The sequence below is a fragment of the Phyllobates terribilis genome, unplaced genomic scaffold (genome assembly GCF_046119375.1).
Source record: "Phyllobates terribilis strain yellow unplaced genomic scaffold, ASM4611937v1 Scaffold_5__5_contigs__length_657084704, whole genome shotgun sequence".
Lineage (NCBI taxonomy): Eukaryota > Metazoa > Chordata > Amphibia > Anura > Dendrobatidae > Phyllobates > Phyllobates terribilis.
In genome coordinates, this window is record NW_027362765.1 from 547,822,814 (window position 1) to 547,846,812 (window position 23,999).

Below are 23,999 nucleotides of genomic sequence, written 5' to 3' on the forward strand. Positions count from 1 at the left end.
AGACTTTACGGTGTTCGAATTTGCATCAAACACATTGAGATACACTCAAAAAAAATAATTGAAATTTGAATTTGCTAGAGTTGGTGGATTTTTCCAAAAAATCTCAGGTGCTCCAATTGTCCTGAGAAGATATTTCTCCTAGGACTGTAATCCAACCCTGTTCCAGCTCTTTAATGCAATCACAGCCTTAGTAATGTCAAAATGTCCTCACCATAGAAACAAATTCTAACCCAATAGTAACCAACAGCCCATATAATAACAGTGCACTGACAGACTTTACATGTTTTTAACTTAAAAAATGGTAAAAAAATGATCCTTATTGGTTGTGATGAGGCAAACCATCTGTGCAGAACACTGACGGTGATGGAGATCAGGTAACCCATTCTGTACCCAACATTGACCAAACTGATGGTGTTGATGTTAGAGATAACATCATCCTGCTGTGTATGAGATAACTGATGTGTTTTACATTCCAGAACATCATCCACTACTTTCCTATTAATACTAAGCAAAGACGTTCAATTGTGGCCTGAGTTTGGTAGCACTACTGTCCAGACGGATGCTGCCAGTGGTGGTGCTTCTGCTGCACATTCTTAGTCATGGAATGTTTGTCTTTTTTAGCACTATCCCGTCCATTGTCATTGCTACTTTTTCTTCTACCACACATTTTGTACAACACTATTGTTTACTTTCGACAATATTTTCAATCCCAATTATTCAATCTTTGCCAAAGAGATGTAATATGAAATGCTTGGTAGGTAGGTACATGTACAGAAAGAAAAATGAGGCAGTAAGCCGCAGTATTCAGTAAAGTGTGACATGTACGGTTGTGAAACTTAACTAGTAAAATAAGTGCTCTACTCAATTGTAAGTTGGTATCCAGCAGCAAATCTGTGAGAGTGGTAATTAAAAACAAAAATGTATTAGAAATTCATTAAAAAGGCAAAAGTGTAAAAAAAATAGGACTATTTCCGGGAATATGTGCCAAGTCAGTCTGATGCGTTTTGAACTATCATGTTCTTATTCATGCCAGACTATGAATAAGAACATGATAGTTCGAAATGCGTCAAACAGACTGGGCACATATTCCCGGGAATAGTCTTATTTTTTTGCACTTTTGCCTTTTTAATGAATTTGCAATACATTTTTGTTTTTAATTACTGCTCGCACAGATTTGCTGGATTTGCAGCTGGATACCAACTTCCATTTGTCCTGTCCTGCTGCCGACACAGCTAAATCCTTGCACTGCCGGAGGGCTGGTTTACACATCGGTGAGCAGGAATACTACTTTTTCTTTTTTGAAGGTGCTCTATTCAATATGTCATATACTGAATATGTACAGAACTGCATTCAATGTTTGCCCTTAGATTCATGTACTAAATTACAGAAAGATATTCATTTTACATATTGAAATGCGAGGAGAAATCTAAATTCAGTCTTGAACTGAGCAGAACTTTAAGCAATTAACTTTCTTAGCAGTAGCCAATCCAGATGAGCCGCAGCTGTAATAAATACTTCCGAAAATATTTTTTTCTCCTCCCAAAAATTTAAGTGGAATCAAAGCCTTGCTGTGCTCAACTGTAAAACAGGCTAATCGCTTCTGCCTTTGATGTGTTCTGCACGATTCTTTCCCATGATAGCTGTCCCTGCTGAGCTGCACCCACTGGTCAGGATTAAGGCAAGCTTGCTTTTCAAACAGATACATTTGGGTGTGACTGTACAGTTGGAATATGTTAGTGAGATGATATGAAAAGCTAAGAATTCTAAACTGATCGGACAGATTTCTCATTTTTTTGATACTGCGCTATTCAAGATTTTAACATCTCAGCACAGTTGTTACTCAAAAGCATGATTTTTTTGTTTGTTTATATCATGTTAAGACTATTACATATCTGTGTAACATTTTCTGTACTGTAGTCAATTTAGACCTGCATTACACCTGTACTCAGTAGGGGTCATAATCTATTCTAGATTATTTTGACACAGATGGTGGTGGTTTTTTTTCTGTTTGCTTGCTTTTTAATAGATGAAACATTATAGTGAAAGATAATTATTACTGCAAAATGCAAGAACAATTTGTGGTAGAACAGGGTCTTACTTACCTACTGTAGATAGATATTTTCTCTCTGTCTTTCAGTCTACATTTGTGCTTATTTATCTATCTAGATATAGATATGTATTGCAAATACATTTTCTATATACATATATATACACACATATATATATATATATATATATACATATATATATATATATATATATATATACAGTGCCGGCCAAAAGTATTGGCACCCCTGCAATTCTGTCAGATAATACTCAGTTTCTTCCTGAAAATGATTGCAATCACAAATTCTTTGGTATTATTTTCTTCATTTAATTTGTCTTCAATGAAAAAAACACAAAAAAAATTGTCCTAAAGCCAAATTGGATATAATTCCACACCAAACCTAAAAAAGGGGGTGGACAAAAGTATTGGCACCCTTTGAAAAATCATGTGATGCTTCTCTAATTCGTGTAATTAACAGCATCTGTAACTTACCTGTGGCACCTAACAGGTGTTGGCAATAACTAAATCACACTTGCAGCCAGTTAACATGGATTAAAGTTGACTCAACCTCTGTCCTGTGTCCTTGTGTGTACCACATTGAGCATGGAGAAAAGAAAGAAGACCAAAGAACTGTCTGAGGACTTGAGAAACCAAATTGTGAGGAAGCATGAGCAATCTCAAGGCTACAAGTCCATCTCCAAAGACCTGAATGTTCCTGTGTCTTCCGTGCACAGTGTGATCAAGAAGTTTAAAGCCTATGGCACTGTGGCTAACCTCCCTAGATGTGGACGGAAAAGAAAAATTGACGAGAGATTTCAACGCAAGATTGTGCATATTGTGGATAAAGAACCTCGACTAACATCCAAACAAGTTCAAGCTGCCCTGCAGTCCGAGGGTACAACAGTGTCAACCCGTACTATCCGTCGGCGTCTGAATGAAAAGGGACTGTATGGTAGGATACCCAGGAAGACCCCACTTCTTACCCCGAGACATAAAAAAGCCAGGCTGGAGTTTGCCAAAACTTCCCTGAGAAAGCCTAAAACGTTTTGGAAGAATGTTCTCTGGTCAGATGAGACAAAAGTAGAGCTTTTTGGGAAAAAGCATCAACATAGAGTGTACAGGAAAAAAAAAGAGGCATTCAAAGAAAAGAACATGGTCCCTACAGTCAAACATGGCGGAGGTTCCCTGATGTTTTGGGGTTGCTTTACTGTCTCTGGCACTGGACTGCTTGACCGTGTGCATGGCATTATGAAGTCTGAAGACTACCAACAAATTTTGCAGCATAATGTAGGGCCCAGTATGAAAAAGCTGGGTCTCCCTCAGAGGTCATGGGTGTTCCAGCAGGACAGTGACCCAAAACACACTTCCAAAAGCACTATAAAATGGATTTAGAGAAAGCACTGGAGACTTCTAAGGTGGCCAGCAATGAGTCCAGACCTGAATCCCATAGAACACCTGTGGAGAGATCTCAAAATGGCAGTTTGGAGAAGGCACCCTTCAAATATGAGGGACCTGGAGCAGTTTGCCAAAGAAGAATGGTCTACAATTCCAGCAGAGCTTTGTAAGAAACTCATTGATGGTTACCGGAAGCGGTTGTTCGCAGTTATTTTGGCTAAAGGTTGCGCAACCAAGTATTAGGCTGAGGGTGCCAATACTTTTGTCCGGCCCTTTTTTGGAGTTTTGTGTGAAATGATCAATGATTTGATTTTTGCTTCATTCTCTTTTGAGTTTTTTCCTTGCAAGCAAATTAAATGAAGAGAATAATACCAAAGAATTTGTGATTGCAATCATTTTCAGGAAGAAACTGAGTATTATCTGACAGAATTGCAGGGGTGCCAATACTTTTGGCCAGCACTGTATACAGTACAGACCAAAAGTTTGGACACACCTTCTCATTTATAGATTTTTCTGTATTTTCATGACTATGAAAATTGTACATTCACACTGAAGGCATCAAAACTATGAATTAACGCATGTGGAATTATATACTTAACAGAAAAGTGTGAAACAACTGAAAATATGTCTTATATTATAGGTTCTTCAAAGTAGCCACCTTTTCCTTTGATGACTGCTTTGCACACTCTTGGCATTCTCTTGATGAGCTTCAAGAGGTAGTCACCGGAAATGGTTTTCACTTCACAGGTGTGCCCTGTTAGGTTTAATAAGTGGGATTTCTTGCCTTATAAATGGGGTTGGGACCATCAGTTGTGTTGTGCAGAAGTCAGGTGGATACACAGCTGATAGTCCTACTGAGTAGACTGTTAGAAATTGTATTATGGCAAGAAAAAAGCAGCTAAGTAAAGAAAAACGAGCGGCCATCATTACTTTAAGAAATGAAGGTCAGTCAGTCCGAAAAATTGGGAAAACTTTGAAAGTGTCCCCAAGTGCAGTTGCAAAAACCATCAAGCACTACAAAGAAACTGACTCACATGAGGACCGCCCCAGGAAAGGAAGACCAAGAGTCACCTCTGCTTCTGAGGATAATTTATCCAAGTCACCAGCCTCAGAAATCGCAGGTTAACAGCAGCTCAGATTAGAGACCAGGTCAATGCCACATAGAGTTCTAGCTGCAGACACATCTCTTCAACAACTGTTAAGAGGAGACTTTGTGCAGGAGGCCTTCATGGTAAAATAGCTGCTAGGAAACCACTGCTAAGGACAGGCAACAAGCAGAAGAGACTTGTTTGGGCTAAATAACACAAGGAATGGACATTAGACCAGTGGAAATCTGTGCTTTGGTCTGATGAGTCCAAATTTGAGATCTTTGGTTCCAACCACCGTGTCTTTGTGCGACGCAGAAAAGGTGAACGGAAGGACTCTACATGCCTGGTTCCCACCGTGAAGAATGGAGGAAGAGGTGTGATGGTGTGGGGGTGCTTTGCTGGTGACACTGTTGGGGATTTATTCAAAATTGAAGGCATACTGAACCAGCATGGCTACCACAGCATCTTGCAGCAGCATGCTATTCCATCCGGTTTGCATTTAGTTGGACCATCATTTATTTTTCAACAGGACAATGACCCCAAACACACCTCCAGGCTGTGTAAGGGCTATTTGACCAAGAAGGAGAATGATGGGGTGCTACGCCAGATGACCTGGCCTCCACAGTCACCAGACCTGATCCCAATCGAGATGGTTTGGGGTGAGCTGGACAACAGAGTGAAGGCAAAAGGGCCAACAAGTGCTAAGCATCTCCGGGAACTCCTCCAAGATTGTTGGAAGAACATTTCTGGTGGCTACCTCTTGAAGCTCATCAAGAGAATGCCAAGAGTGTGCAAAGTTACATAGTTACATAGTTACATAGTTTATAAGGCCGAAAAAAGACAAGCGTCCATCCAGTTCAGCCTATTTCTTGTGCACTGCAGCTATTCCGCAGCGTTGATCCAGGGGAAGGCAACAAAAAACCCATGCGGTATAGGCCAATTTACATCATTGAGGAAAAATTCACTTCCCGACACCAATCTGGCAGTCAGATTAAATCCCTGGATTAATTAACTAAGCATAAGATGTAATTTTATTGTTCTCAAGAAAGGCGTCCAGGCCTCTCTTGAACTCTTTAAGTGAGTTGGACATCACCACTTCCTCTCCCAGAGGAAGCAGTCATCAAAGCAAAAGGTGGCTACTTTGAAGAACCTAGAATACAAGACATATTTTCAGTTCTTTCACACTTTTTTGTTAAGTATATAATTCCACATGTGTTAATTCATAGTTTTGATGCCTTCAGTGTGAATGTACAATTTTCAAAGTCATGAAAATACAGAAAAATCTTTAAATGAGAAGGTGTGTCCAAACATTTGGTCTGTACTGTATATGTATATATATATATATATATATATATATATATATATATATATATATATATATATATATATATACATATACAGTTGAAACCAGAAGTTTACATACACTATATAAAAGGACACATATGCATGTTTTTCTCAATATCTGACATGAAATCAGAATAAACCTTTCCCGTTTTAAGTCAATTAGGATTATCATAATTTTTAAGATTTGCCAAATGCCGGAGTAATGAGAGAGAGAATGTTTTAAGGCATTTCCATTAGTTACTTAAGTAGACTTAGACTTAAGTCAAAAGTCTACATACATTTCATTAGTATTTGGTACCATTGCCCTTAAACTGAATGACTTGGGTCAAACATTTGGGATATCCTTCCACAAGCTTCTCACAATATTTGGTCGGAATTTGGGTCCATTCCTCCTGTCAAAACTGGTGTAGCTGATCCAGGTTTGTAGGTTGCCTTGCTCGCACCTGCCTTTTCAGCTTTGCCCATAAATTTTTAATAGGATTGAAATCAGGGCTTTGTGATGGCCACTCCAAAACATTGACTTTGCTATCCTTAAGCCACCTTGCTACCACTATGGCAGTATGCTTTGGGTCATTGTCCATTTGGAAGACCCATTTCCGCCCAAGGTTTAACTTCCTGACTGATGTCTTGAGATGTTGCTTCAGTATTGCCACATAATCTTCTTTTCTCATAATGCCATTTATTTTGTGAAGTGTACCAGTCCCTCCTGCAGAAAACAACCCCACAAAATTATGCTGCCACCCCCGTGTTTCACAGATGGGATGGTGTTCTTACGCTTCCAAGCTTCTACCTTTTTCCTCCAAACGTAGCGATGTTCATTATGCCTAAAAAGTTCAATTTTAGTTTCATCAGACGACAGGACATGTCTCCAAAAATGAAGGTCTTTGTTCCTGCGTGCATTTGCAAACATTAATCTGGCATTTTGATGATTCTTTTGGAGTAATAGCTTCTTCCTGGCAGAGTGGCCTTTCAGCCCATGTTGATACAGTACTCGTTTTACTGTGAATATGGACGCAATCTTACCAGCTTCCGCCTTCATCTTCACAAGGTCTTTTGCTTTTGTCCTTGGGTTGATATGCACATGTCAGACTAAAACATGTCCATTTCTGGGACACAGAACCCGTCTCCTTCCTGAGCGGCATGATGGCTGGACATTCCCATCTGGTTTGTACTTGCGTATAATTGTTTGTACAGATGAACAATGCACCTTCAGGTATCTTGAAATTGTACCCAAGGATGAGCTAGACTTGTGCAAGTCCACAATTCTCTTCCTGATATCTTGGATGATTTCTTTAGACTTTCCCATGATGCTACACAAAGAAGCAGTGTGTTTCAGGTGCGTATTAAAATACATCCACAGGTGTGTCTCCAATTAACTCAGATGTTGCCAAAAAAAACTATCAGAATCTTCCAAACACATGACATCATCATATGGGCAGTTCAGAATTGTTTAAAGGCACAGTAATCTTAGTGTTTGTAAACGTTTGACTTTGCAGTAAGTAACTAAAATGCCTTAAAACATTCTCTCTCTCTCATTACTCTGGGATTTGGCAAATATTAAAAATGATGGTAATCCTAATTGACCTAAAACAAGAAAGGTTTACTGTGATTTAATGTCAGATATTGAGAAAAACATGCATATGTGCCTTTTTATATAGTGTATGTGTACTTCTGGTTTCAACTGTATATATATATATATATATATATATATATATATATTCTTTTTTTTTACAGAGCATTGCATAATGAAAAAAGGCAGTTAGTGGACAGCAATTTTTAGTAGAGTACCTGTTACTCGAAAGACTTCTTCAAGGGAACTTGTCATCCCTACGGTGCCGCCATTGTGTTATACAGATTAATATCAGACTCATGTTACCATTACCATAAATGAAAAAATAAAACTTTAAAGCACACTTCTAGTTTTACAAGAAAATGATCTTAGTACAGGACTCTGCAGTGTAATCATCTTTCTAAATCCCTCTTTTAGTGAATTTTTCTGATAACCCAGAATATGGACTGTGCAAAGTCTATGCAGCACTAAACTATTCAGAGTCCTGCTCATCACTCTTAGCTACTGTCTTCTGTGCGGGAGCGAACACTGTAAAATGCTAAGATACTCGCTCCCACACTGAAGACGAAAACCTGGCAGCATGATTGGCCACATGCTGGTCAGTTTCTTCATGTGGCCAATCATTCATATGTGATTTGCTTACTTACAGTCACATGCTGACGAGCTGCGCTTCCTATTTCTCTCACTGTTGAGTGAAAAAATGAGAGAAGCAAAAAGAAAAGCTAGTTGTCACTTGACCGTAAGTATGAAAATCGCATATGAGTGAAGTGACCATGTGATAATTGCTGGATCTAGCAAGCAAAGCTGAATCCTGACAGTGAGTATACTACACGCTGTTAGGATTGGCATGCTACAGGGCCTAATTTTATAATTAAATGGCTTGTCCAGGTTTGCGATAAAAGTCTACAGTCATTCTAGGTGACTGCAGGCTTCTGAATTCTCACAGAGCGTGGACTGCACACTTTTAGGATTCTCTCATGATGGTGGCAAGAGTGGACGGTCATGTAAGCACAATTATGCAATTTGCAAATTCCCAGCCACATTACAACTAGATGTGTCTGGCCTCTCTCAATTCATTGTCATTGAATGAGGCCACGCATGTCTAATCGGCACGTGACCGCATGCATGTAAATTGCATACTTGCAGTTCCATGACCCCCCACTCTCACCGCCGGCACCAGAGAATCCTGACCGCGTGCAGTGTGCATTGTGAGAATTCAGAAGTCTGCAGTCACATAGAGTAACTGCAGACTTTCATAACAAACTTGGAAAACCCCTTTAATGCTTCTAACATAAATAAAAACATAGCAACCCTTAACCTTTTCAGATGACACAACACTTTATTAACATAGACATTTATCACGTAATCTTACAAGTTATGGATTGTTACATGTGTACAGGACCAGAGCCATTAACAGCACAACAATATATCACCAGAACCCCCATTAGTACAGAAACAGAGCATCTCAACCCTCATCAGTACAGAAATACATCACCAGAACCACCAGCAGTACAAAAACACATCACCAGAACCACCAGCAGTGCAGAAATAGATCACTAGAACCTCCATCAGTACAATACATCACTGGGACCACCATTAGTACATGAATACATCATCAGAACCACCAATAGTACATTAATACGTCATTTAGGCCACCATTTGTACATGAATTCAGCACCAGAACCACCATCAGTACAGAAATACTTTACCAGAATCAACATCATTAAATGAATAAATCACCTGATTTCTGTACCATGATCAGTATATGAATACATCACCAGAACCACCATCAGTTCATGGTACATTAATTGTAATGTCAAGTCAAACCCATATACATTTGTATGACATGAACCTACAACTCCCAGAATGTCCTTAACAATGGTAGGGAGATGTAAGGAGTTGTTGTTATCAGTCATTATCAGACTACGGACCATACAGGAACCACAGTACTGATGAGAATTAGTATCACAAATAAACGTTTACGTACATCTAAATCTAAATACTGTACCTTACAGATTATGTCGTCTCTGATTGGAATCGTTCTATTTCTTTTCATCATCTTGTCCAGATGCCATAAAGACTTTTCAAATCCACAGCTCATCTCGGCAGACTTCCATGTTCTACGGTCTTCTGCAGCACATCCCGACACGATGCCCTTAAAAATAGCAGCATAATTATAATGCTCCTGAATAAAAATATTTGCCCTACGCTGTGCCCCTGAAAAAGTAATTGCCTCTCACTGTGTTCCCTGCACAAAATATGACTTCCACACACTGTCCCTCTTATGGTACATGCCCTCTACACTGCCCTCTCCTTTCCATACCTGGCCCCTCTTCACACTGTACTCTCACACTATGTCATCCTATAGTGCCCAGTCTCTATACTGTGCGCACTCATCACATTCACCCCACCCCGGCATACTGTCTCCCAATGTTGCTCCCTCTCTATACTGCCCCCCCGCACTACCAAGTCTCTATTCTGTGCCCCTTACACTTTTATCCCCCCATAATGTCTCCTCACACATTTCCCCCTCTCTCATGTTGTCTCCTCACACACACACCACACTTCACATAGTATGTTTGCACCCATCCCTTCACCCCCACTCCCTACACTGTTTGAATTCATCACCGCCCCTCGCTCCCAATACTGTCTGCACCCATTCCTTCTCATACTGTTTCCTCATACACACCCCCTTGCTCTCCATACTGTGCTCACACCCATACTTTCCCTCGCTCCTCATACTGTGTCCTAAAATTTCTTCACATCCCTCACTCTCCACACTGTGTCTGCACCAATCTCATTACCCTCACTCCTCATAGTGTGTCTGCACCCATCCCCCCTCACTCCCCATACTGTGTCCATGCCTATTGCCCCTCACTCCCTATATTGTGTCCACACCCATCCCCTTCACTTCCCATACTGTGTCCACACCCAACCCCCCTCACTCCCCATACTGCATCTGCACCCATCCCCCCTTCACTCTCCATACTGTGTCTGCATCTTTTGCCTGCTCCCAATACTGTGTCTGCACCCATCCTTTCACTCTCTCCCAATACTGTGTCTGCACCCATCCCTTCACTCACTTCCCATACTTTGTTCTCAATTCCCTCCCCTCTCTATTACAATAAATCTTCGTTGTCTTCAGTTCCACTGGAGCATTTACCACCAACGTTGTACACGCCTCTGCGGCACTGACAAGTGACATCAGCAGCGTGATTAGCTGATCTGATCACACTGCTAATGTTACCCTGACATGGAAGTGGCAGCAGTCAGGGCTTCAAAAGTACTCGCATCTGAAAGACCCCAGCACAATTGATCATTAGGAGCCCGAGCGTTGCATCTTTCCCACAAAGAAAGGGAGACATCTCGGACCACAGCATCAGGCAGCTCAACGGCGTCCCCCTACCGACTGCACCCGGGACACAAGCTGATACGCCTCTACTTTATGTAGCACTTGCAACCAGTTACTAGTGATGCAAACAGTGCTGGCCCCAAGCTAGAAATCATGCTATGTTTGCAGTTAGGCTTTAGGGATATCCACTGCATATGCAGTGGTAGATGAAGCCAAGGCAAGGACACCTCACTTAAATGGACCTAAATTGAAAGAATAGAGACTGGCTCACTGCCTCCATCACTATTCCCATGTAATAATCGCAACCTAAAAACTAGTTTTCCTTACCTGCTGAAAGTGACAGTTTAGAGACCGATAATCTTAATAAACAGTCATTGTACATTTTAACACTATGGCAGCAGTACAGGGGCTTCACATGTGATGGCAGATTCTTTTTGATTGAGATTTTGTCACCAAATCTATGCTGCATGTAATATTGATAGGTACACTGATTTCAGCAGCATCTGTGATGTGTGAATGATATATGCACTAGATTTGTTAAAGGCGTTAGGGTGTAAGGGGCAACGTTTCTTCTTATGGAGAGTGACATACCGTCTCTGGCACGTCAAGGTAAGGAGGCTTATTCACCGTGCAATGCTCCTCTGGGAAATTTAATATGCAAATTTCCTCTTCAGAGGAAAATAGAACTCTATAGCACCACCTATTGGAAGCATCACCGTGTCTGTAGATTCTGATTTGGCTATTATCCTATGTCATATTGCATGACTCATTAAAGGGTCGATTGTGACTTGCAGAATTGCTGCTTCCAATAGGTGGCGCTATAGAGTTCAAGTCCTCTTTTTCTCTGAAGAGGCAATTTTCTTATTAAAGGGGTTAGTCACCTTTCAGAAAATGTTGGGGCCCCATGGCACAGTTTGTTAAAAATAAACATACTGCATTTACTCACCATTCCCGGGTCCACCACTGAGTCTCTGCCACTGCTCTCGATGTTTATTATTGGCTGTGACACTGACATCACGTCTGCAGCCAATCACTGAGCTCAACTACACTGAGCGAGCTATTCCGATTACACAAGCAGAGCTGCTGGGCTCACTGACTGCCTGTCAGCGTCGCAGCCGATGCCGGACACCGGGAGCAGCAGCAGAGAATGGATAGTGAGTAAAGCAAGGGTTGTTTGTTTCTTATAACTAATTGAACACGGGGACCAACCTATTCTGAAAGGGAACAACTTCTTTAAACTCACTTTTTAATAGTGTCTGTGCAATGATAGAAGTGTTCGTTGTGTGCTTTCTCCCCCTCCCCTTACTAATGCTGCTTGACACTTTTCTTCCTATTACTGTACATAGAGTGAGCGCTGCTAATCAGTGGCATTTACTATATTTTCGGTAGTCCCATAGTGTTTTTTTTATTAAGCATTATGTATTTTATATGGCAGTATTATTCAGTCTTTGGTTTTGTTATTCATTCAGAGTATAGTGGTACTAGTCAGTCTTTGTATGGTGGTTATCCAATATCAGTATGGTGGGTAGTGTTTATATGATAGTAATATTTAGTCGCAGTATGGGAGTTCTGGTCAGTCTCAGTATGGTGGTGTTATTAGGTCTTGATAAAGTGGTATTATTCAGTTTCCTTATCATAATATTTAGTCACAGTATTTATTATTATTTGTGGTATTACTAATCTATATACAGATCCCATATTCTGGTGAGCATAGTAGGCCCTATGTGCCCAAGAAGACCACATGATGGAGAAAACAATCCACCCCACTGAACACCAGGACCAGGCTGCTCGCTAGGCAGCATGGATGTCTGTTAACCACTTCGCACCAGAGCCTGTTTTTGCCTTCGTGACCGGGCCAATTTTTTCAATTCTGACCACTGTCACTTTATGAAGCAATTACTCTGGAACGCTTCAACGGATCCCCCTGATTCTGAGATTGTTTTTTCGTGACATATTGTACTTCATGATAGTGGTAAAATTTCTTTGATATCACATGCGTTTATTTGTGAAAAAATCGGAAATTTGGCGAAAATTTTGAAAATTTTGCAATTTTCAAACTTTGAATTTTTAAGCCCTTAAATCAGAGAAATATGTCACACAAAATACTTAATAAATAACATTTCCCACATGTCTACTTTACATCAGCACAATTTTGGAACCAAAATTTTTTTTTGTTAGGGAGCTATAAGGGTTAAAAGTTGACCAGCGATTTCTCATTTTTCCAACAAAATTTACAAAAACATTTTTTTAGGGACCACATCATATTTGAAGTCACTTTGAGGGGTCTTTATGACAGAAAATACCCAAAAGTGACACCGTTCTAAAAACTGCACCCCTCAAGGTGCTCAAAACCACATTCAAGAACTTTATTAACCCTTCAGGTGCTTCACAGAAATTTTTGGAATGTGGAAGAAAAAAATTAACATTTAACTTTTTTCACAAAAATGTTACTTTAGACCCAATTTTTTTTATTTTCACAGGGGTAACAGGAAAAAAATGGACCCCAAAATTTTTTGTGCAATTTCTCTTGAGCGTGCTGATACCCCATATGTGAGGGAAAACCACTGTTTGGGCGCACGGCAGGGCTCGGAAGGGAAGGAGCGCCATTAGACTTTTTGAATGTAAAATTTGTCTGAATAATTAGCAGACGCCATGTTGCGTTTGGAGAGCTCCTGATGTGCCTAAACAGTGGAAACCCCCCACAAGTGACACCATTTTGGAAACTAGACCCCTTAGGGAACTTATCTAGATGTGTGATGAGCACCTTGAACCCCAAGGTGCTTCACAGAAGTTTATAATATTGAGCTGTAAAAATAAAATTTTCACATTTTTCCCACAAAACCGTTTTTCATCCCTTAATTTTGCATTATCATAAGGGTAATAGGATAAATTGCACCATGAAATTTGTTGTGCAATTTCTCCTGAACACGCTGATACCCCATATGCGGAGGCAAATTACTGTTTGGGCGCATGGCAGGGTTTGAAAGGGAAGGAGCGCCATTTGACTTTTTGAATGTAAAATTTGTTTGAATAATTAGCAGACGCCATGTCGCATTTGGGGAGCCCCTAATGTGACTAAACAGTGGAAACCCCCCACAAGTGCCACCATTTTGGAAACTAGACCCCTTAGGGAACTTATCTAGATGTGTGGTGAGCACCTCGCACCCCCAGCTGCTTCACAGAAGTTTATAATATTGAGCCGTAAAAATAAAATTTTCACATTTTTCCCACAAAACCGTTTTTCATCCCTTAATTTTGCATTATCATAAGGGTAATAGGATAAATTGCACCATGAAATTTGTTGTGCAATTTCTCCTGAACACGCTGATACCCCATATGTGGAGGCAAATTACTGTTTGGGCGCATGGCAGGGTTTGAAAGGGAAGGAGCGCCATTTGACTTTTTGAATGTAAAATTTGTTTGAATAATTAGCAGACGCCATGTCGCATTTGGGGAGCCCCTAATGTGACTAAACAGTGGAAACCCCCCACAAGTGCCACCATTTTGGAAACTAGACCCCTTAGGGAACTTATCTAGATGTGTGGTGAGCACCTCGCACCCCCAGCTGCTTCACAGAAGTTTATAACATTGAGCCGTAAAAATAAAATTTTCACATTTTTCCCACAAAAAATCTTTTTCATTCTCTAATTTTGTATTATCATAAGGGTAACAGGATAAATTGCACCATGAAGTTTGTTGTGCAATTTCTCCTGAACACGCCGATACCCCATATGTGAGGGAAAACCACTGTTTGGGCGCACGGCAGGGTTTGAAAGGGAAGGAGCGCCATTTGACTTTTTGAATGTAAAATTTATTTGAATAATTAGCGGACGCCATGTCACATTTGTGGAGCCCCTAATGTGTCTAAACAGCGGAAACCCCCCACAAGTGCCACCATTTTGGAAACTAGACCCCTTAGGGAACTTATCTAGATGTGTGGTGAGCACCTTGCACCCCCAGCTGCTTCACAGAAGTTTATAATATTGAGCCGTGAAAATAAAATTTTCACATTTTTCCCATAAAAAATGTTTTTCATCCCCTAATTTTGCATTATCATAAGGATAACCGGAGAAATTGCACCATGAAATTTGTTGTACAATTTCTCCTGAGTACGCCGATACCCCATATGTGGGGGAAAACCACTGCTTTGGTGTACGGCAGGGTTCGGAAGAGAAAGGAGCGCTATGTTGGCTGGGATAGGCAGCAGACACCATGTCACATTTGAAGAGTCGCTGACATGCCAAAACAGCAGAAACCTCCACAAATGACCCCATTTTGTAAACTACACCTCTCAAGGAATTCATCTAGGGAAGCAGTGAGTATTTTTTAATTTTTAAATTTATACCATTGGGCAGTGAAAAAATCATAATTATATTTTTACCACAAAAAAATGTTTTACCCTCAGATTTTACATTTTCACACAGGGCAATGGGTAAAAATGGTGCCGAAATGTGTCACACAATTTCTTCTAAAAGTGTCAATACCCCATATGTGGCTGTATCGTACCGCTTAGCCATACGGTGAGATCTGGGGGGGACGGAGTGCTATTTGACAATTGGAGAACAAATTATTGTAGAATAGGCATTTGGATTTGGGAGCACAAAATTTTCTGAATTTCTTTTGGGGGGCAAGGGTCATTTTGCTTTTCCAGAGCCTTTCTGCTACCAGTAACTTGGAAGTCCCTTATATTTTTAACAGATGACGGACCTGAGTGGGGACTAGCTTTTTTTGAGGACTGAGTTGAAGCTTTTATTGGGAACATTTTACGTAACATTTATCCGGCGCTCTAGGCTGAGCACTTACATCGGGGTTTCCATCTAAATTTCCAAGTGATGTAATTCAGATGAAACCCCTGCAGGATCCATTCACTGTAATGAGGCAGCAGAGTTACTCTGGACACCGTCTGGCCTCTGTGTAGCGGTGTCCTTTTTTTCAGAAGTGCACAAAACTGTGGCCAACCGCACTTTTATGCACGCCTAAAACAAATGACACCGTGGGATCCCAGGCTAGACGGCGTCCACAGTGGCCTATATCTGTCTCATTACAGGGAATCTTCCGTCATGGGTTCCGGCTGAATCATGTATTTCAGAGATTTACACGGAAACTCTGGTGTAAGTGCTCAGCGCAGAGCACAGGATAAATGTGGGCAGAGCCTTACTGGGATCTTTGGGGACATAATAAACAAATCAGTAGCAGGTGAAGAATTGGTTTTATTTATTTTTTACGCCGTTCCTAGTGTGATATAACTGATTAGATTACTTTATTCTTCGGGTCGGTGTGATTACAGAGATACCAGATTGATATCGGGTTTTTATGACTGACAGCTGTCACACACTAAAAGACGCTTTTTTTGCAAAATCTAGTTTTTGCATCACCATATTTTGAGAGCTATAATTTTTCCATATTTCGGCCGACAGAGTCATGTGACGGCTTGTTTTTTGCGGGACGAGTTGACATTTTTATTGGTACCATTTTTGGGGACGTGACATTTTTTGATCGCTTTCTATTCCGTTTTTTGGGAGGTAAAATTAACAAAAACAAACAATTCAGGAATTGTTTTTTGAGTTTTTTTTTTATGCCGTTCTGCGTGTGGTAAAAGTGATCAGGCAGCGTTATTCTTCGGGTCAGTACGTTTACAGCGATACTACACTTACTGTATTTTTTTTATGTTTTGGCGTTTTAACACAATAAAACTATTTTATAGAAAAAAATATTTTTTTTGCATTGCTTTATTCTGAGCGCTATAACTTTTTTATTTTTCGGCTGATGGAGCTGTATGGCGGCTTTTTTTTTGCGTAACAAGATGACGTTTTCAGTGGTACCATTTTTATTTCTATTTTGTTTTTTGATCGCATTTTTTTCCACTTTTTGTTTGGCAATATGATGAAAAAGCATATTTTTTTGCTCCGTTTTTTATTTATTTTTATTACGGTGTGCACAGAAGGAGTTAATTAGTGTGACAGTTTTATAGCTCGGGTTGTTTCGGACGCGGCGATACCAAATATGTGTACTTTTTTTGGTTTTGTAAAAATATACGGATTTATTGGTTTAATATTTTATTTATTTATTTTTATTTATTTTGTGATTTTTTTATTAATAGTTTAAAAACTTTTTTTTTACTTTTTTTCACATTTTTACTTAGTCCCTGTATGGGACATTAATCTTTATTTTTCTGATCTCTGATCTCATGTAATGTAATAGACATATATTACATTACATGAGATCTTCCCTGACTGTTTCAGTCAGAGTCTCCTGTCTGGCTACAGCTGCAGCTGAGCCAGACAGGACACCATATATGGCAGAGCTGGAGGCGGTCATGTGACCTCCAGCTGCCATAGCAACCCCAGGTCCTGGAAGGACACGGAGGTCTTCGGAGAGGTAAGTTGACGACCCCCTCTCCTCCTGCTGTCTCCTATATGCCGTGATCACTATAGATCACAGCATATAGAAGACAGCTAAGGGTTAACATCACTGGGACCTGATCTAATCAGGTCCCGATGATGTTCCCTGTCAGAGCTAACGCTCTGCACCGGAATCGCAGCGCTTGCAGGACCCTAGGGGTCCTGAGCGCTGCGAGACCACCCACCGTTTTTAAACGTCGGCGCTGCACAGAGCCCGGCAAGCGCCGACGTTTATCTACAGTGGGCTGTCGGGAACCGGTTAATAGTGCTACTGGTACCAATAATTTTGACATTATCATAACTAGTTATCACTTATAAACAATTGCTTTATTATTGAAGTTCTCCTTTGTTATCACTGACCCATTAGCATTGCACTTGATTATAAATGAGCATACCGAACCAATAATTGGTGAGTATAAATGGGCTTTTAATGGGGGGAACATTTATTCTCAGTTAGAGATGAGCGGTGTTCGACTCGAACTGTTCGCCAATCTCAAATTCGAGCTGTTTTGGGCGGTGTTCAAGTCGTTCGACGAACTCGAACAATTTGCAAAAAATTTGGCTGTTCGAGGTTATGTTCGATAACTGTTCGTGCACCAAAAGCGTAACTGGATTTTTTCACAGCAATACTGTTAATTAGTGATGAGCGAGCATGCTCGCCACTGCTCGGTAATCGCCCGAGCATCTCAGTACTCGAGATGCTCGGAGCTCGCCGAGTATTTTCGAGATGCTCGGACGGGAGCTCGGGTCCCCGTCCTGCATGTCTGGCGCTATTTAGAGCACCAATCATGGAGGGATTGTCTGCCACTCACTGTAATGCCACAGCCATGGTGGTTGTGGCATTACAGTGGTTGCCCAAATCGATGGGAACAGTGCTCACAGTGAAACATGAAACGCCGGCAATTCAGCAGCGGCATACACCGGTAACTGACATTTTAGAACAGAAAGAAAAGAGCATCACACATAGATTAGATAGATAGAAACATGGCAGTCACATATATAATAAGTACAGTGACAGTGTTGGTTACTGTACTTGTCATTTAGTGTTAAAATAAAGGATTTATTAAAAAAAAATTGCCGTGGGGTTCCCCGTAATTTTAGTCTCTAGCGGAGGTTAAGCAGACGGATGGGGCAGATGTTTGAAGCCTGGGAAGGGGGTAATACCCACGGAGCTTCACAGGCTACTAATATCAGCCCCCAGCTGAATACCTAGCCTTTACTAGCTATTAAAATGGGGGACCCCCCAAAAAAATGACGTGGGTTCCCCCCTATTTTAATAGATAGCAAAGGCTAGGCAGACAGCTGAGGGCTGATATTAATAGCCCAGGAAGGGTGCCATGAATATTGGCCCCCTCCCAGGCTAGAAACACCAGCCGTCAGCCACCCCAGAAATGACGCATCCATAGGATGCGCCAATTCTGGCACTTAGCCTCGCTCTTCCCACTGCCCTGTAGCGGTGGCAGTGGGGTAATAGGGTTGGGGTTGATGTCAGCTTATAATGCCAGCTGACATCAAGCCCAGGTTAGTAATGGAGAGGCGTCTATAAGACACCCCCATTGCTAACCCCATAGTCAAAGTTAAAAAAAACACAAACACCCGGAATAAAGTCCTTTAATTGAAATAAAGACACATTCCTTTAATGTTCTAAATTAAACCCTACTTACCGTATCGCCCATTCCAGCTGAAGCCAACGATCTCCTGCAATAAAAGTAAAATAATAAACCAACCTCATCCTTACCTTTCCATGGTTCCCAGGACGGCTTCAGCTCTGCTACATTGACATGACAGGCTGGATCGTAGCAGAACGCTGCCATCCAGCTTGCCATGCCGCAGACACTGAGAAGCTCCTCAGTGAAGCTCCTCAGTGTCTGGCTGTGACGGCATCCAGATGAGCCGAGTTGATGTCCAATGAACTCAGCTCACCTCATGCACGTCACTGACAGCGTGGGAGAATTCTCCTTCACATGCGGTGCCGGAAAATGACGTCACACCTTGAGCAGGAGAATTCTCCCACGCTGGGATGGCATTGAGATGACAGGCTGGATCGCAGCAGAGCGCTACCATACAGCTTGTCATCCTTGAGAGACACTGCAGAGTGCAGGCATGCGAACCCGTACACTACAGGGGTGGCTCAACACTATTCTCAGTGCCTACAGCAGTGTCAACTGTAGATACGGCATTGGGTAAAATGTCCTTTATCTTCTCTCCTTGGGAGTAAGTAATATCAAGAGAAGACATGTAACCCAAATCATGTCAATGGACTGCAGTTTATCGATAGGTAGGACATTTGTAACATATCCCTACTACTGTATGTGCAAGTTATTGGCATCAAGCAGAAGATTCTATGTAAAAATGTACCAAAAATGAATCTGTCCCCAGATTTTTGCCATCTTAGTTTAAGGGCAGCATGATGTAGAGACAGAAACCTGGATTTCATTGATGTGTGACTTACTGGGCTGCTAGCTGTAATTGTGATAAAATCTCTGTTTTATTAGCAGGAGATGATTACTAGATGACTAGGAAACTTGCTGCCATGTCATCCTCCATATACATAGGCTCTATATAACCACGGCCCCACCAAAGATTAGCAGTTTTCTGCCTATGCACAGTGTACTCAGGGAGCTGATACATCGGTAGTGCGGACGCAGTTATACAGAGCTCAGCATTCAGAGAACTGCTAGATCTGCAGCAACAAATGAGTGATTTTATCAAAACTTCAATAAGCAGCCCAAGTGAATCAGGGTCTCTGCCCCTACATCATGCTGCTTTCATATTGGGCAGCAAAACTATAACAGATTGCCTTTAATGTCCCCCGCCTTATTTCTTGCCAGTGAACATACATATTCAGTAAAAAATTCAGTATCTCTCATTTGCATTTAAAGTTTCAACTGAATTAAAAGTGCAAAACCAATACATGAAGTATCATCAATAAACATCTACAAGGAAAATGCACACATTATGTGGATTCAGGACGTCAAGTCATATAAACAACAAAAACAGGCAGGTGAAAATTTGTGTGATTAAGACGTACAATTTCAAGAGATTGAACATACTGTACGGCAAAATCTTATTAGGAATCAATATTGAACAGGTTCTCCACCCAAATGATAAATGTGCCAGAGAGGAGCCACACTGTGAAAGCAATACAATAATGCATACTCCTTCCCGTACTGCCACTTCTGCTGGCAGCAGTAACGTCACTGACCACCAGGGACCTGACTGCTAATTGGTCATTATTGAGCCTCCAGTTAAGCAGGTCAGATTGAGGAATAAATGGGGCATGATAATAGAATTCTAGAAATAAGGGTAATTGTTAGTTATTTTTTTTGTAATGTAACAGAAGAGTAACTATGTGTATATGTACTTATTTAAAGCAATAAAATAGATATACATTGACCAACTGTATAAAATTACAGTTGACAGCAAATGTTCTACATACCTGAAACGATAGTGTAACCAATTCCTCTAGGACGCCCTCTGTCTTGATCAATTGCAGTTATCATGCGTATCGTTGTCCCCTTTAGAAAGAAAACAATAAAACATTGAATAGCAAGTAACCACATTCTTGAAATCAATGAGCATTTCCTCAGTAGATATCTACAGCTTCCCCAAGTCCGTCTTTACGTTTCACAGTTCTAGACAAATAAGTCGAATTTGATCACATGCTTGAAAATTTGCTGCACATGCAAGTTTGCTCTGATATTTGGATCGCACTCTGCCATGCAAGTCTATGGGTACGTGGAAATCATCAGACTGCACTTGGATGACATCCGAGTACAATCCGATTTCAGCGCACTGACACAATCTCCATCTTCTCCTCAACTGTACAACGATGCTCTCATCGGAGAATCAGATCACACTATGCTGATCAGAGTTTGATCAGAGTGTCATTTGCATAATTGGCCCGAATCTCTTAGATGAGAGAATCTACGGCCGTCTGTACGAATCCTTATCATTTTTCCTTTTAGAAGTTTGTCTTTTGACTTAGGCTATGTTCACACATGTTGGGTTTTTCAGCGTATTTTGCTGCAGATTTTTATGCAAATTTTCAGCTGCGTTTTGCAGTACCAGCAAAGTCTATGAGAAACCAGAATTCTCTGTTCCCACATCTTGGTTTTTTGTGCTGTGTATTTTGTGCCTTGGTTGAGTTTTTGGAAAATAGATCATGTCACTTTTTTCAGCGTTTTTTCAGCATTTTTTCAGTGTTTTATCATCCATAGGAAGTAATGGATGGTGAAAAACCCCCTGAAATAACGCATCAAAAAGGCACCAAAATTTGCATTAGAGTTTTTTCAGCATTTTTGATAGCAAAATAAAATGAGGTTCTTTTTTCACAGAACTTTATTTACATGCATAAAAAGAGACAGAAGGACAGTGAAAAAAACACTGAAAAAACGCACAAAAACACATAAAAAAGCAGCAAAATCTGCATTTTTGACACAGCTGATTTCTTGCCAGAGATTAGATTTTTGCTGCAGATTTGTGATGCTGAGACACCCTACACGTGTGAACATAGACTTAGAGCTGCAGCAGGATAAAATGCTTAATCTTCTAGTGTTAATGGCCAGCTGAAAGCTTTGTGATTCCATTACTTTCTGACAAATTGATCTTATAAGATAAATAATGTGCAAAATAGATAATTTGCAAAAACTTTAAAAAGAAAACTATTTTATCCTCAAGATAAATACCACTACAAAATGCTGGAGTGGTCGTGGGTGTCTCCCTTTTATTTAACTGTACATACTGTATATGGTGCATGCAATGTGGAGCGGGCTCAGCTTCCATAAAATAAAATGTACCTAAAAATGGGAATCACCCATTTTTTTCCTCATTCACATAAAAAAAATAAAAACAGCAAAGAACCACATTTGGTATCTGTGTTTTCATAAAAGTCTAATCTATCAAAACATAACATTGTTTAAAAGCGCCATGGAATAAATGACGCTAAATAATAATAACCGTATAGCAATCCTCATTATAAAAAATAAGAAAAAACATTACAAAGCGATCAAGAAATCAATATGCAGAAAAATTACTATAAAACATCAATTTTCCACCCAAGAAAATGCCATAACACAACTCCTTCAATGGATAAAAAAGTTACTGGTCTCAGAAAATGGTGACAAACCAATTTTTTTTTTTTTACAAATTTTGAATTTTTTTTTACTATTTAAATCAAATTAAAAAAAAACTATACAAGTTTGGTATGGTAATTATACTATCCTAGAGAATAATTTACTTTTACTACACTTTTACTACAAAAAGTAAAATCAAAACCCAAAAAGCAATGGAGGAATTGTATTTTTTTCACCATTTCATCACACTTGGATATATTTTTTTTTTACTAATTTCCGGTATATTTTATGTTAAAATGAATGATAGCATTCAAACCTATAATCTATAAAAAAAAATAAGCTCTCATATGTCTATGTTGATGGAAAAATAAAAAAAGTTATGTTTCTTGGAAAAGGAAGATATAAAACCACAGCACAAAAATGGAATTTGGCAATGGCGGGAAAGGGTTAATTTGCTGTTCACTGTTTTTTTTTTTATCAGTAAGTTAGAAAAAAAAGTGATGTGTATTTGCTCCTGCTACCATACTGGGTATAGATATAACAGAAAGTCGACCTCTGAGTTCATGACATGGACGAAGGATAGCACAATGCATGCTGGAAAGTGAGGGATCGTATGTTACAGCTCCTATAGTGCTGGTAGACTGTTAATAAAGAGAATAATGCAGAAAGGAAGATGCAGATCTTAAAAACCGGGGCAATGTCTGCACATTCTAGACTGGTATGTGCACCAAAAGCAGTTGTGGAGTATGAGGACAGAAAGACCATAGTTTTCTATAGGTCAGGTATAATTAAACAATAGGAGATGGCAATTGCAACAGATTCAATTATTTTTAGATGGGAGGAAGGAGGAGCTATAGATAGAGCTCCTCCCTCTGCCTTCCTCCTCCCATCTACATAGAATCTCATCGGTACCAACTGCCGAAAAGTTTCTTCACTGAATACAGATTTTACCCCAGAATTGAGAATATATATATTGACTGATCAATTCTGGCAGAGAAAGAAGCAGATTTCACTGATAAAATATATTACAAAGTTGCCTATTCTCATGTTTACTATTGATTTATGAAATAAAACTAAAAACAACTGTTACGCTTTAAACTAAAAGACAAAGCACTTGCTGAACATTATCCCACTACAAAATCCAAGCTGCTGTATTTGTGAAAGGAGTCAACAGAGGTTTTAGTTGTGTGAAGTCTGGAATACCTAGCCAGCACCCTGTCTCCTTGTGTGAGTGCGATGGCAGCGGACAGGGAGTGCGGCACAGATCTAAATTAGGAGCATATAAAGCACTGCCCTGTTTCCAGAACCCCATTTATTCCAAAGTAGCAATAAACAATACACTCTCCATAAAAGTTCGATTTTGGTGGTAAAGCCTAGTTCCCTGGATACAATGTGGCTGCTCTGCTATGTAGTTACAATAATAGGCGTTTTGTCACTGCTGGAATGAAATATTGGAGTTATCTTTTTTACATTTAAAATAGCTGAATACCTTTAGTACTTATTCCACAAACTACACCATGAGGGAAACAAAATGCTAATTAATGCATTGTTCCAAACACTTATTTGTGCTTCTTCTTCCCTTTCCTAGATTTACATAGAGCTGCGAAAAGCACATTCAGATTTCTTTCCCCCAGCAGAGAAAATGTCAGGCTTAGAATTTGCATGCATAATCACAGGGATGGCAGGAAGGACAGGCGTTTTCAGTCACTTTGATCCAGAGCTATAGT

The 23,999-nt window shown here is 40.2% G+C and overlaps 1 protein-coding gene across 2 annotated transcripts in view; it reads right to left on the minus strand.

Annotated features, from left to right (window-relative positions):
• Positions 1–23,999, minus strand: part of CDH23 (cadherin related 23) — a 1,802,240-nt gene that overhangs the window by 952,723 nt on the left and 825,518 nt on the right. For both annotated transcript variants that reach the window (XM_073685852.1, XM_073685853.1), the window contains exon 9: positions 20,637–20,715. In XM_073685852.1, coding sequence (XP_073541953.1) covers positions 20,637–20,715 — 79 coding nt within the window. The remainder of the gene's footprint in view (positions 1–20,636; positions 20,716–23,999) is intronic.